Source organism: Quercus suber, unplaced genomic scaffold (assembly GCF_002906115.3).
Source record: "Quercus suber isolate HL8 unplaced genomic scaffold, Cork oak 2.0 scaffold_468, whole genome shotgun sequence".
Lineage (NCBI taxonomy): Eukaryota > Viridiplantae > Streptophyta > Magnoliopsida > Fagales > Fagaceae > Quercus > Quercus suber.
The window spans coordinates 411,573-426,755 of record NW_027069919.1 but is presented as its reverse complement, the minus strand read 5'-3'; the positions used below and the strand labels follow the sequence as shown (position 1 = coordinate 426,755).

The following is a 15,183-nucleotide window of genomic DNA, read 5'->3' as shown; positions in this document are numbered from 1 at the left end:
TTAACAATACACTAATAGCTATTGGGTTATCTTTTAGACCGAACGTTGAGTTTCAAATGGCTTCCCAAAATTATCCTTGCAATAAAAACCACCTCAACAATAATTCTACTTTTGCTCAATAAATTTCAAAACAAAATAAGCCAATGAAACTAAGGACATCCAATAACACTCATTAAGGCTTGTTTGGTAACTTTTATATGAATGCATTTTACATTTTTATAAAGAAAAATACATTTCATATTTTAGTATAACGGTAAATGAATTAAGTAGTTTTTTAGCAGTTTGGGCTCAGTTTTGGCAAATGCTTTTTTTTTTCTTTTATTAAGCAAATAAGCCAAGTCTAAGCCGAAATTTAGCCTCAACTATTAAACGAGCTAAATCAAATACAAAAATGTGTGTGTGAACAATCTCATGATATGTATATATGTATACATACATATATATATATATATATATATAAAAGAGTTAAGTAATTTTACACTAATAACAATTTATTGAATTAAAAATTAAAAATTCTACCATTGGATCACATTTTCATAATGTTCTTAATTTGCATGCCAAATTCTGTGCCAATTGGATGTATATACTATATAATCCAAAAACTCATCTTTTTTGTGTAGTTATAAAATGCAAAAACTTGAAATTAAAACATTTGATAGATAACAGAGTTATTAATTTCTAATTATCTATAAATTCTACATGCATGTGGGTATAAGAAGAAATGAATTCTAACTATGGATTTGTCAAAATTTGCATTCAATAAAAAATATCAAGTAGTTTAACATTGCTTAAAGTTATATTGGGCTTAATAGTAAAAAGAACAATCAATTATCATGACGTAAACACTATAACTTGAAATTATATATATATATATATATAAATGAATAAAAAGGGTAAAAGTACACTAAAGATTTGGGCTAATGCCAATTAAGTCTTAAGACATTTTATAAATAACCCATATGGTCCATAAACCATATGTTAAATATGACAATTTCATTTCCAAGAACATATTTAACATATGGTTTATGGACCAAATTAGTTGTTTTTGAAATGCTTTAGACCATTTTAACATTAACTCAAACCTTAGGGTGCTCACCGTACTTTACCTATATGCCGAAAAGCATTTTGAGAAGAGACACCAAACACCACCTAAGCCTAAGTCTCATATAGTCTTTTACAACGGATAAAATATTTGTTTTGGTGCTTCCGCAGAGCTCACCGTTGGTCCCTTCCTCCACTTAGCCATCTATCCATGACCTTCACAACTCATCCGTACACACAGTTTTAGCCACTTTTCTTTTTCACAATGGCAGCGACACTCACATTTCATCTTTCCCACCTTGCTCGCCACTTCCCTTTCTCTTCTCCAATTCTTCGTCATCTTCATCTTCCGAAGCCTCACGTTCTCGCCTTCCGCCGTAAGCTTCGCCACCGCTCCCTTTTCTTCAGCTGCCACTTCTCCCGCCGCTGCTTCTCCGTCTCCGCAACTTCGGACTCTGGAGGTATAAGTACAGTTGTTTCTTTGAGGCATTTTATCAAACATGTTTGTGGCATTGCGGATATTTCAGCTATATGCTTTGTTTTGTTGCTGAGAGAAGAAGTGGCAAGTGGGTTTTGCAGATTGGAAGAGTAATGTTGGAGCAGTTGATGAAAGGTTTGATGTGATTGTAGTTGGAGGAGGACATGCTGGGTGTGAAGCCGCACTTGCTTCTGCTCGTTTAGGGGCTAAAACTCTTCTACTCACACTAAATATTGATCGAATTGCTTGGCAGGTTTACATTTCAGCCAATATAGTTGTTCTGTTTTATATAAGTATTGAATATAAGGAATTATGTCACTGCCTCCTATGGTTCCAAAATTTGTTGTTTTCAGTTTGAAAATTTTCTGATAAGTAGCTAGGGAGTGAAAAAAGAATGTGTCAATTAAAAAAGTAACAGAGAGTATGGTTTCGGGTAGATTAGGATGTCGAAGAAGAATTTCTGAAATGAATTTATGTACATAAGTCTTCTAGGTGAAGGGTGAGGATGTGGGTTCAAAACTCACTGAGTGCGTATTTAACTCACTAATGAAAAAAATGGACAAGCTGTTATGATGCAAGGTAACTCTTTCAGTTTGAAACTCAGCCATTGCTACCACAGCTCTCTCTCTCTCTCTCCCACACACACATGGACGCATGTGTGCACGCACACATATAAAATGCACAAAAAATGTCTTTAAATCCTAAGAGTCTTATGTCAAGGCTATAGAAAGAATTTTTGATTGAGAAGTTTGACGCAGCCTTGCAATCCAGCAGTAGGAGGACCTGCAAAATCACAACTTGTGCATGAAGTGGATGCACTTGGTGGTGAAATTGGGAAGCTTGCTGATAGGTAATGTATGTTTCCTACATTTGTTTGAATGTACTTTGGCCCGTGACATGTGGGAGAGTGCAATTGTTGCTTGCCATTGTTTCTGTAAATAGAGTTACATTTTACCTATGAATACCCTGCTGTCATTATTCCTTCTAGGAATATATACATCATTGATTAGTGAATATATATAAATATATATATGTTAAACTTTAGTCTTTGGGAAGACCATCATGAAGTTAAGCTTAAGGTGGATTGAAAAATGTAAAAAGAAATTATTAAACATAAGTTTGAACGAAATCTTTTTGAAAACCTATATTTTCTGTGAGAGGCTAAATTCTGCGTGTGTAAAGGTGGACAATGGAGTTTTAAGAATGGATGAGTAAGAAAGGAAGAGAAGTAGTATGCTTTGATAACTGTGTAGTTGCAAGTATAGTTCAAATTCAAGCCTTTTAAACAAGTGATAATAAATCAATACTAAGGTTAGCATTCGATTAAAATAGTCCAAGTTCAGCCAGGTTTTTGAACTTGGTGCGATGGCAAGTTCCCTCCACCCAAAGCAGCAGGTCACAAGTTCGAGCCTGGAAATCAGCCTCTCCTAAAAAAAAGGGTGTAAGGTTGCCTACCAATCACCTCTCAAAACCCCGCAAAATTAGGAGCTTTATGCACTAGGTACAACCTTGTATATTGACAACCATGATCTTTTGTTCTTGTTATAAAATTTCATTCAGAATCTGGCCGTGGATTTAATCAGATCATCTGTCCAGCTATAATTTTTTCTTGGTGAAATGGGCGTTGATGCCTTCCCATTCTTGTTTTTATTGTTGATTTTTTTCCACATTAGTTGGTAATATCTGAAATTCTTTTCATAGTTATATTCCCCATTTATCTCTTTGAGGTTTGTGCATTAATGTGTGTCAAGGGAATTAGGATTTTTTTTCTACACCATTTTGATATCAATGAGAAATACATTCTTGGATTGTATCATTTGGTACTAACCTTCACTTTTTATTTTTATACTCAGGTGCTATTTACAAAAGCGTGTTCTCAATTCCTCTAGAGGTCCTGCAGTTAGAGCATTGCGTGCTCAAACTGATAAAAGGGAATATGCTATGCAAATGAGAAACATAGTGGAAAGGCAAGTGCATATGTTTAGTTTTTGTGCAGTATTCTTTCTAATGTCTATTTTGTTGCTAAGGTGATGCTTATATGTAATGGTCTAAAAATATTAGTTTTTGGCATGAACAATCTCCTTCATGATACCATATGTGACTGATTTTGAGGTCCATCTTGATTGTTTAGTCAACAACACAAGCATTTCACATCTATTATATTTTCAGCTTTGAACGGCGAAATCTGGAAGGCCATCCCTCGTTGCTTGATGTGGTGCCTTTGGTGGGAACAAAATGCTAGGAACTTTGAGGGGTGTGAAAGGATAGTTTTAGACCTGAAATCTCTGTTTCTTAGATCCCTATTTGAATAGATGACTATGTCAAAATGTATTTTCTTCCTCAAACTTATTAGATTTTATTAATCATTGTAATCTTTGAACTTGTGAGTTGTACACCTAGTATACGCCCCTTGAACTTGGTACATTTCTTCATCTAACAAAGCTCATTATTTATAATAGATATTCAGCTTTGTTTCCAATATGCTCTAGCTCAATTGGCACTTCTTCCCCTTGCAAGTACTAGGTGGAGGGTGAGGTTGTGGGTTCAAGACCCATTCGGTGCATGCATAATTTACCAATCAAAAGGGAAAAAAAAAAATCAGCTTTGATGATCCAGAGCCACTGAGTTTCAATTTGTGATCTATTCTCATAATTTGCTCCAAGATGTTACTTTTCACCTGGAATATTGTGTACAACAATTCTCCAGTTCTTTTTATTTTCTTTTGGAAGAACTTTGGAAACTAGCTCTAACTTGTTTTACCCTGCAACAGACAGAAGTGTGAGATGATCCATCACTAGGAATCTCTTTTGTTTGCCATAATAACTAGAGAATCTCTTTTGCCTTTTTTATCTTCTATAAAACCCTAAACTTACTTACCTATTTTCCTGCCCAATTTTATTTGCATACTCTTGCACTTGGTTGCGTATATTTGTGGGGATGTGTGTTCTCTTCCTTTTGGTAACTGTTCTGATTTGCTTTCTGTTCCAGCGCTCCAAACCTTTCTATTAGAGAGGCAATGGTGACAGATATCTTATTAGGGAAGAATGACAACGTGGAAGGTGTCCGCACATTTTTTGGGATGGACTTTTATGCTCCTTCTGTTATTCTGACAACGGGCACTTTTATGAGTGGGAAAATTTGGGTTGGTAGGACTTCTATGCCTGCTGGAAGAGCTGGTGAGTCAGCGTCACAGGGACTAACCGAGAACTTGCAGCACCTTGGATTTGAAACTGATCGGTTAAAGACTGGAACTCCTGCACGTGTGGACTGTCGTACTGTAGACTTTTCTGGATTGGAACCTCAGCATGGAGATGAAGAGGTACTTCCTTTTACTTCCATACGTTCAGTAGATTAAATTATGCTTTGTGCAAGTTTCCAGATCATGCTCCACAAGCTTCTTTCTGCAAACAGATCATAAGTGCATAGTTGATGTACAATCACATTACATCTAAAGATGTTTTGCCAATACATTCACCAAGTTAATGTAGGTAAGGGTACCAGGTAATTGGATAGACTGATAACTTTATTACCCTGTCACTGCCTGGGCAGGATCAAGGACGTTTCCTTTACTAGGCAGTCTACCTCTAACTGAGCTTAAGGTCATGATGCAGTATTCTGCATATTAATAGATCCTAGGAATTTAGATCTATCATATGAGATGATTAATGTGGCCAACCTTGATTATTCTATTGAGGATCCATAGCAGACCCCAAAAATTTAGGACTAAGGCTTGGTTGTTGTTCTTCTTCTTGTTGCATATGAGATGACGAATATCTTACATGTTTGCCTTTTCTTTCAAATGGTAACGAGTGATGAATCTGCTTGATTCCTATGTATTTAATGTGAGTTAATAATTAACAGGTCAGCTGGTTTAGCTTTGATTCTGATTTCCATATTGAGAGGGAGCAAATGTGCTGCTATCTAACACGTACAACAAAGAGCACTCACCAGCTAATCAAAGAAAATTTGCATGAAACTCCCACTTATGGAGGATGGGTTGAAGCTAAGGGACCCAGATACTGCCCTTCCATTGAAGATAAGGTTAGCTTGATAGTTTATGTAATAACTTTTTCTTGCATAAACAATTCTTGTTTTATAATACCCCATTTTCGTTGTTCACTTCATGTTCTAACTTATCTTCTTAAGAAAAAGAATGATTGGCAGCTTCAATTGCTGTGGAATAGAACACTTTATCTATGCATTTTCTTATGATTGTCAACTGACAAATATCCCTTTCAATTGTCACTGCTATTATGTATCTATTGCATTTGGTATTTTGTACAATACATTGTTTTTAATTAGAGTTACTTTTTTTTTGGTTCCAGATCCCATTATATGAGTTAATAAAAATATGATTTCTTTATTATATTTGGATTTGGCTTCACCAAGTGACAAAAACTGTTAAGATAGACACGTTCTACTTATTGCACTATTTTCTGATACAACTTTTGATTGGTATATTCTCAAATTCTGTACATTTTTTGTTAGTTTCTGCATAAAAAGCAAATTAATATAAGGTTATTAAGATTTATTAAACTTTTACTTGCCATCTCATTTATGACAATATTTTGAATATGGTTTCAAAATACCAGAGTTTTTCATATGAAAAATCTCACTGTTTGTTTCTGCAATTTATGTTATAAATATTAGTGAAGAAGAAGTCCTTCTCCCAACTGTTTTGGTGCAGTTGGGAACACAGACTCTGGGTGCTAAAAAAAGCTACAAGCAGAGACTAATGTTTTTCATAATGTCAGGAGTCTCTTATGGCCTTTCATGACATAAAACTTGTATTCAATATGATATCGCTCCTCCATCATTTTTCTTGTAAATATGGAATATTTGCTGATGAAATTCACTTTTCTCTTTCTTTTTTCAAATATATGTTAGATTGTGAGGTTTCAAGACAAAGAGTCGCATCAAATATTTCTTGAACCAGAGGGCCGAAATGTGCCAGAGCTTTATGTCCAGGTGCACCAACATATAACTTTTTTTTTTGTTTTTTTTTTTTTTTAATTTTGGCTATTATTTGGATGTAAAGGTGTGTGTGTGGTTGAGGTGTGCCCCAGTAAGTGGTTGTGATGTGTGTATAACTGTGTGCGTGTGTGCCTGGTTGCTAGAGAATTATGGTCTTTTGCGGGGTTCAATGGGTAGTACCTCAGTAAGTGGTTGAGGTGTACTTCACTTGGAAAAGCCTCTTTGGAAGGCATAGAAGCAGATTTACTAGGACTGCCACTCCACTTTGCTCTTATGGACAATATGAAGAAAGATAAGAAACCACACAATTAATGGCTTTGAGCTGTCAATTCTTGAGCTAAAATCTTGATTTTTGCTGTCATTGTATGAGTAGTCTACTGGTTTTGGCAGTGTTAATATCCCTTCCTTTGTAGACTTTGTTGATTATTTATTTATTTGAATGTTAGCTTGTATTTATTTAAAGTAAGTCTATAAATGCTGCTTGTAACTATATAAATTTCCTCATTTTCTAAAAAAGTTAATATCATCTGTTAAAAAAATAAAAAAATAATAATTAAAAAAAAAAGGCATGAAGGAGGTATTCTTATCATGTATTCTGGTAGTCTGCTTTGTGTTTACGGGAATTTATTATTAAAGAATTTTCTTGGCATTGACCAGATCCATCTTGTTGCATTCTCTGCCTTTTTACAGTTGAACTCAACTGTCTTCTAGTCTAGCCAAATATCTGTTAAATGAGTCTTAAAGTGGATTTCTTGTAAACCTTTTTACCTTATATATTGTACAAAAGCATCTAAAAAACATTTTCCCCTTAACTGGTCTTTTTTTCTTTTACAGGGTTTCTCAACTGGTTTACCAGAGAGACTACAGTTACCACTCTTAAGAACTTTGCCAGGACTTGAAAACTGTTCAATGCTGAGACCTGCTTATGCTGTAGAATATGATTTTTTGCCTGCTCATCAATGTTCTAGGTCTCTTATGACAAAGAAAATTGATGGACTTTTCTTCTCTGGTCAGATAAATGGAACCACTGGCTATGAAGAGGCTGCAGCACAGGTAATATCTTTTGGAGTAACCTTTGTACTTCTGAAGTATTGCAAGAAACATTATCTGGTGAACTTTTTGATTATTCTGTACTTTTAGGCACATGAAAAGATAGCATCTAATTGGTTTTGCCTTGGTGGAGAAAGAATTTTATGCTATGTGGCCATATTGATATTTACATTATCTAACAAGCCACCTTTCTTATTTTCTCCTTTCTGTAGGGCATCATTTCTGGTATCAATGCTGCCAGACACTCAGATGGTAAGCCCCTCATTGTTCTTGAAAGGGAGAGCAGCTACATAGGGACACTGATTGATGATCTGGTTACTAAAGATCTTCGGGAGCCTTATCGAATGTTGACAAGGTAATTAGCTCAAAATTTCTTGTATCAAATTATAGGTATGACTATTTTTTATGTTTATTTATTGGTTTTATCTTTGGACATCTATTTATAAGATAGTAATTGCTGATGAGTAGAAAACTTAATAATTATTAATTGGGTTAGTTATTTGGAATTATCAAATAACAAGAAAAAAAAAATTCATTAGCTTGAACTGTGTTCCTCATAAGCTCTTACATTTCTCTGTTTATTTGCATCAAGATTGTCGGCTGTTATATGATTAGAACAAGATTTTTTGGTATCCACTTTTCTGTACTCTCCAAAATACCCCTAGCATTTGCCAAGAGTCTTATAGCTCAATGACATTGCTCAATTTTCTTTACAAGGAGAACTAGGGTTCAAATCCCCCACCTTGGATTGTTATAATAAGTGAATTTAAAAAAATAAAAAATAAATAAAAAACCTGACATTTATTTAACATTAGTCCTACCAAAAAATAAAAAATGAGAAAGAAATAAGTAAAACCAAGTAAGATTAATAAATTTATTAAAAAAAAAAAAAAAAAAAGACAATTGAAATTACTTGGAATGAAGCCACACCTCATTTTCCTTAAAATCAGCAGCCTATCTCTATTAGGATTGTGATTGATTGTGATTGCGAGTGGTTTTTTTATGCATGGTTTAATTTCCCCTACTTATTCTTGGGTGGTTATCATATTCTTCAGTTGTCCTCTCTTTGTATTGCAAACTTAATTATTCTTCTATTTTTGTGTCATTTTATTCTTGGAAGAAAAGAGGGGGAGACCCTTGATCACACAGGTAGAGCATGCTCAAGGCTAGTAACCTTTTAAGCAATTTGGAATGTGATAATCCTGATTCTGTTTAACAGACCATTTATCTAATGAAATGTTTCCAACATCAAACTTAAACGAAAAACTGGTGCTTTATGGTTTTAAGGTGGTATTAGCTATCAAGTTACAGGCCAATGATTTTTGGACCTAGTGACATCTTCTCCCCTTGTAAGGCATGGAGGTCAATGTCATAGGTTCAATCCTATGTGGACATGTGGACATATCATGGATCTTTTCTACTGATCATATCTAAGAAAATTGACAAATCGATTGAAGGGAAGATGGTTGTGCATTCACCTATCAAGAGGAGGGGGGGGGGGGGGGGGTGGGGGGGGGGATGCTAGGGGCTGGGGGGGTGGTGGAGTTTGTTAAAGTATTACCATGTAAATGCAAGTCCTTGCATGCCCAGAATGAGGCTCGTCTAGTAGCGTGTTTATAAGGGATCCCTAATGCTCTGTAGCAAAACATGCCACACGTTTGGCAATTTTGCTAAAGGTCTTTAAGGAGCTCCCCTAAGGCTGAACAAAAAAAACTTTAAGTTAAAGCCTAAAGTGTGAGGTTTAGTGTTAAAGCTCTTTAGGGCACTACTCCAGTTTTTGTTAGAAATGATGAATTGATATAATTGCCCATATTTATTTTTCAAAGTGACGGTCAATGCTCACCCATATTTAGAGAGCTAATAATAATTATAAAAAATTGATCATTAATTGAATTATTTGGGCTCAAGTATGAAAATACAAAGCTCTTTTGTAATTTCTCACATATAAATTTTTTTTTTTTTTTTTTTTTATCAATTTGGTTGCCAAATGGGAGTAACAACTTCAGAGCACTTTATCATCGTAGTTTGTCAAACACTCTAAATGCTATAACACTTTTCAGCTTAAGCTATTTATTGCAAAATTTCTACAATTAAAGCTCTAAAGCTAAAGCTTGACTTCCTAGAGCAATGCCAAATACAACTCTAAAATGTGCTGTCACGTCACATGCCATTTTAGAATCTGTAACATTTCTTGTGGATAAGGGGACTAGAAGTCACCTAAAACAGAATGTCGTGATGCATCTTGAGACTTAAGAAATAATATACAACAATGTCACATTACAGAAAAAATAGTGTAGAATGCTTACTCAGAACATGTTGACCTTGCATGTGCCTGACATGATTTTTTATTTTTGAACAGCAACTAGTACATGAGACTGTATGTGCATTTTTATATTCATGAAAATTTTATTATATTAACTTTTTTTTTTTAATCCTCTTAGCCGCTCAGAACACCGATTAGTACTTCGATCTGATAATGCTGATAGTCGTCTCACACCTTTGGGACATGAAATTGGGTTGATTGATGACAGACGCTGGAAACTATACCAGGATAAGCAAGCTCGCATTTCAGAGGAAAAGAAGCGATTAAAAACTGTCAAGATTTCTGGTTTGAATCTTTATTCTTTCTTCTTCTAGTATGTTTGGACTTTGGTGCACCATTGATAAAAGAAAAGAAGGGAAAGTTTAAAAATCTTGATTTCTATTATTTGGTTCATAATAGAAAAGAGAAAATAAAAGAAAGAAGGAAAAGTATAAATAAATTTTCCATTTGGTCTCACCAATATTCTCTCCAAATTTGGTAATAGGAACCAAAAAGCTACCAAAATTATCTTTTCTTCTTTTTATGTTCCCATTTTCTCTACATAACCATATGGAAAGAAGGATAAATTAATTCTCTGATTCTTTTTTTTTTTTTTTACATTATAACCAAACAAAGCCTCATTTTTCTTTGGGTTGGTGGATAATTTTGGATGTCTTCCAGCAGAAGATAGAAGGGAACAAAACCCATAGTTTAAAGCAAGGAAACTACTTAGAATCCCTTTACAAGATTCATGTACAAAATAAAAATACTTGTTCTAATATTTGTTGCATTCGTTGTACAAGTAGCTCTGGTACCAACAATTTTTTTTTTTTTTTGGGATAAGTAACATAAAATTTTTATTAAAAGAACATAGCCTAGTACATAGGAAATGTACAAAAGAGGCAAAAACATCAAGAAACCAAATTACAATGATCAAGCAACACAGGAAGGGAAATACAAGAAAAAGATGGTAAAACAAAACACCATTCGAGAAGAGTAAAAAAGAAAAAAGACTTAAACTCAAGAATGGACGGTTCGTGACCCTCAAAGCTTCTAGAATTTCGTTCCCACCAGATACACCACATCAAACAGTGCGGCACAATCCTCCATATAACTATATTACGATGTCGCCTGAAATTGCATGACCAACAATCCAATAAATCCAGTACCCTTTGCGGCATCACCCAACAAATACCAAACAAACCAAAGATCATACTCCACGTCTCATATGCTATAGGATAGTGAAGGAGGAGATGATCTACAAATTCCTCACACCTTTTGTACAAAAAAACACCACTCAAGAACAACAAATTGCCTCTCTTGAAATTATCTATAGTTAGAATCTTGCCTAAAGCCGCGGTCCAAGAGAAAAAAGCTACCCGAGGTGGAACCTTCGATTGCCACACCATTTTCCAAGGGAAAGAAATGACAATAGAAGAGGATAGAGAATGATAATACCCACTCATCTTGAAACCTCGACTGCTGGCTAGCTTTGAAAAAAGTTTGTCAGTACCAACACCCTGCACCTTTGTGAAATAGATCAAAAGCATAAGCGAATCCAAAGATTGTGACTCTTGATCGTTCACTAAACGACGAAACTATATGTCCCAAGAAATTCTCCCATTTGCGTAGCACATAACCTCAAAGACCGAAGCATCCCTTGTCCTACTACTATTATATAAATTTGGAAACGCCTCCTTAAGAGGACGATCCCTACACCACACATCACTCCAAAACTTCACACGAGTACCATCACCCACATCATACCGAAGGAACTTAGAAAAATTCAACTAGCCACTTCTAATGAACTTCACAAACAAACACCATACGCCCCAGACACAGATTTTGTGCACCAACCACCCCACTCATTCCCATACTTCACCCCAATGACCCTTCTCCAAAGAGCATCATTCTCCAAACCGTAACACCACAACCATTTGGCTAATAAGGCAAAATTAAACCTTCTCAAACACCAAATGCCTAACCCTCCATTCTTCACTGGCCTACAAACCTTAGACCAATTTACTAAATGAATTTTACGATCGTCCCCAACACCAGTCCAAAGAAAATCTCTTTGTAATTTCTCCATCCTCTTTGCCACCTTAACTGAAATAGGGAGAAGAGAAAGGAAATATGTAGGTAAGCTAGAGAGAATCAACTACGTTAATGTTCTCTTTCTTCCCTCGCTATTTTTTCTTCAAACAAATAACCAAAACAAAGCAGGGGGCCAAAACTTTGAGCTTTCTTTTGTTAATGATGAACTGCCAGTGTATTCCACCCTCAAATGAATCTTACTCAGACAACAGGGAGATACTTAGCATTCTATGGAAGCTGGGGGTTTGAACTTCTGATCCAATAGGATCTTAAATAGGAATACCTACTCCACCCTTGAATAAAACTTGCTTGATACAACAGGGATAAACTTCACATCCTATGGAATCTAGGGGTGTTGAACTTCGGATCCAAGATGATCTTAAATAGTAATACCAAAAATGTGGCTGCTAGCTTTTTTTGCACTTATCATAAGACTTGTGTTCAAACATGTCTGAGTATTTACCATCGTTCTACTTTGCATCAAGTTTCAGCCATTGAGCTTTAATTCTTCAACTTTTATTTAAAACATTAACATGGATAATCATCATTAGGCAAGGTAACATGTTAGGCTTAGGAGTGAAAGAAATTAGGCCATATGTTGACTGTGGGGATTTATTGTGGAAACCCAATTTCAGGAGGAGATTTGGCTGCTGATGTTACTCGCCTGTCTAGTCAGCCTGTAAAGGACTCTTCAACACTGGAGAGTCTTCTCAAGAAGCCACACATACCATATAGAGTTCTTGATAAGCATGGTCTTGGGAATGAACTCTTATCTAGAGTGGAGAAAGAATGTGTTGAAATTGATATCAAGTATGAAGGCTTCATTACACGCCAGCAAAACCAACTCCAACAGGTGAATAATAAATACAGTGGTTTGTTCAGGATCACCTTAGCTCATGGCATTTTATTTCCTTATTGGATATTTTTTTCTGCATGTTTAGGCATTGAATGTTGAGAATTTCACCAGTTCACTTACTTTATCATGTCACATTGTCCAATTTTTTCTTTTTTTTGTAGGTGGTCCATCAACAACATAGACCACTTCCAGAGGACTTGGATTACTATGCAATGACAACTTTATCTCTTGAAGCACGTGAGAAACTCTCCAAGGTGTGTGTAGGAGAATTTTTCTTTCTTTCTTCTATGGATTTAGTAGCATATTGGGATTTGGCGGGTAAATGATTTTTCAGAAATTGTGAGCGACTTTTTTTTTTTGGATAAGTAATAACTTCATTGAAAAAAGAAGAGAAAATACAGAGGGAAAAAAAGCACACAGGCTGTGTTCTGGAAGCAACGGGAAAAAAAAACTAAGTAACAATGAAATTACAAAAATCAAGCATATCAAGTAATGAAATAAAAGTAAAAACACTCGTAGCATTTGCCCAATCAAAAAAAGCCTGAAAAAAGAGAAGCTTCAACTCATGAATCGATCTTTCATTCCCGTGTATTCCTTACCCTGCAAATGACCCACATAAGACAGTGAGGGATTATTCTCCAAAGCTCCTTAGATCTGAGTCTGTTGAACTTGTTTGACCAACGTGCCAAAAGTTCCACGACACTACATGGCATGACCCATTGAACCCCAAATAGTGAACACACCATATTCCACAACTCTTGAGATACTGGGCAGCATAGGAGTAAGTGGTCAGTAGTTTCCCCATTCTTCTTGCACATATAACACCAATCCACCACCACCACTTTTCGCCTCCTTAAATTATCAATGGTTAAAATTTTCCCCAAAGCCATTGTCCAAGTAAGAAAACTAACCTTTGGAGGCACTTTTGGTTTCCACAACAGTTTCCATGGAAAAGAATCTGGATTTGGGGTTGTAAGGCCCTATAATAAGAACGAACATCAAAAACACCCCTAGTAGAGAGTTTCCAATAAATGCGTGAGTGGATGAGAAGTTATCTCATGCATCCTATATCTCACAACTTGTGGGTCCCACATGGTTCTAGCGGCCACAGAGGATTCATATATTGGATGTGTAGATAATTATTGGTGAGTGGGTACACATGCACATGTATGTAAGTCTGATTCCAAATAATAGAAGTCTACTGGAGGTTTTTTTTTGTTTTGGGGGGGGGGGGTCATAACCAAAAAAAAAAAAAAAGCATTTCTTTGAACTAGTGGTCCACGTTTATATCAAACCACTTATTTTTCAAGGATTTCATAACAAATTTTTCTGTTACATTGTTTTTGGTTTCTCCTACTTCCAGGTCAGGCCACAAACTATTGGCCAAGCAAGCAGAGTGGGTGGGGTAAGCCCTGCTGACATTACTGCTCTCCTCATTATTCTTGAAGTCAATCGTAGGAGAGCTCAAGAACAGCGGAGGCACCAGAGATTGAAAGAAGTCATTACAGATACAGATCAACATTTGTCCCAAGTTCCATTGACCGAGACAATCATCTCTTGATATGTCCTGGGTTGGCTACAAATATTATCTGCGTATCAGTTTCCAAATTGAGTTGAATGCAGACTTACACCCCACTCAATTCAAGACGCATTAGAGAACTAGGCAAATGGGTGTCAAATTCAACTTCTGAAAATCATGAGACCTATCGGAAAGCTATGTGGTAATTATGTAAAGACGGGTTGTTCAGCAGAGTCTACAAAACTAACCACCAAATGCACTTCTTCCCCCATGCAATACAAGAATTTTGATCATCTTCGTCACACTACCACAGCAACAGATGTGAAGGTCAGCTTGGGGCCACTCTCAGGCGCAAGTGCAATAGTTGAGTAAAATTTTCTCGGCACTTGATCTATGTTTTCAACAATGAATTTATCTTAAAGTTTCTGCTGTGTAATAGCTTTGTAGTCTCACTGGATCAATGGGGATTGTTTTAGGAAGAATTATTTGCTTTTTCCAAAATATAAGTGACGTGGTATTCCAAACCAATAAAAACAAGCCATCTAATATAAATATTAACTTTTTTCATGACTTTTTGAGTTTATATCATATTTTTGTGTTTGGTAACTTGTATTTATTGGTTTGGAGTACTACGGCAATTATACTCTAGGGAGAACTCTTTGTTTAGTATTGTTCTGTGTAAATAGTGTATGTATACAGGTCTTGATTTAAGTGAAACTCTTTATAGTGGCTACAAACTTTGCTTATACAAAAGTATGTTAACTTTTAGAAAGTAGAAGTTACCCTAGCGTGTTTCAGCTTTTTTTTTTTTTGGTAAAATACTATTTTAGTCCCTAAACTTTATAAAAAATTTGATTTTCATTCCTAAA

General features: G+C 35.6%; 1 protein-coding gene across 1 annotated transcript; it reads left to right on the top strand.

Annotated features, from left to right (window-relative positions):
* The first annotated feature begins 1,158 nt into the window (after positions 1-1,158).
* On the top strand, positions 1,159-15,051 carry LOC112008561 (uncharacterized). The gene is made up of 13 exons (XM_024040889.2): positions 1,159-1,502; positions 1,621-1,772; positions 2,278-2,369; positions 3,373-3,486; positions 4,508-4,838; positions 5,381-5,560; positions 6,407-6,487; positions 7,328-7,546; positions 7,756-7,898; positions 9,985-10,151; positions 12,575-12,792; positions 12,957-13,049; positions 14,159-15,051. Exons 1-13 carry the CDS (start codon positions 1,307-1,309, stop codon positions 14,354-14,356), a joined length of 2,184 nt encoding a protein of 727 aa, XP_023896657.1. The 5' UTR covers positions 1,159-1,306; the 3' UTR covers positions 14,357-15,051.
* The last annotated feature ends 132 nt before the right edge of the window (positions 15,052-15,183 follow it).

Bases quoted from the DNA above. Each gene is read 5' to 3' on its own strand.
- LOC112008561 (XM_024040889.2), top strand. From the start codon at position 1,307: ATGGCAGCGACACTCACATTTCATCTTTCCCACCTTGCTCGCCACTTC. The intron at 1,773-2,277 runs GTTTACATTTCA...AGTTTGACGCAG, and splicing joins TTGATCGAATTGCTTGGCAG to CCTTGCAATCCAGCAGTAGG. The intron at 2,370-3,372 runs GTAATGTATGTT...TTTTATACTCAG, and splicing joins ATTGGGAAGCTTGCTGATAG to GTGCTATTTACAAAAGCGTG.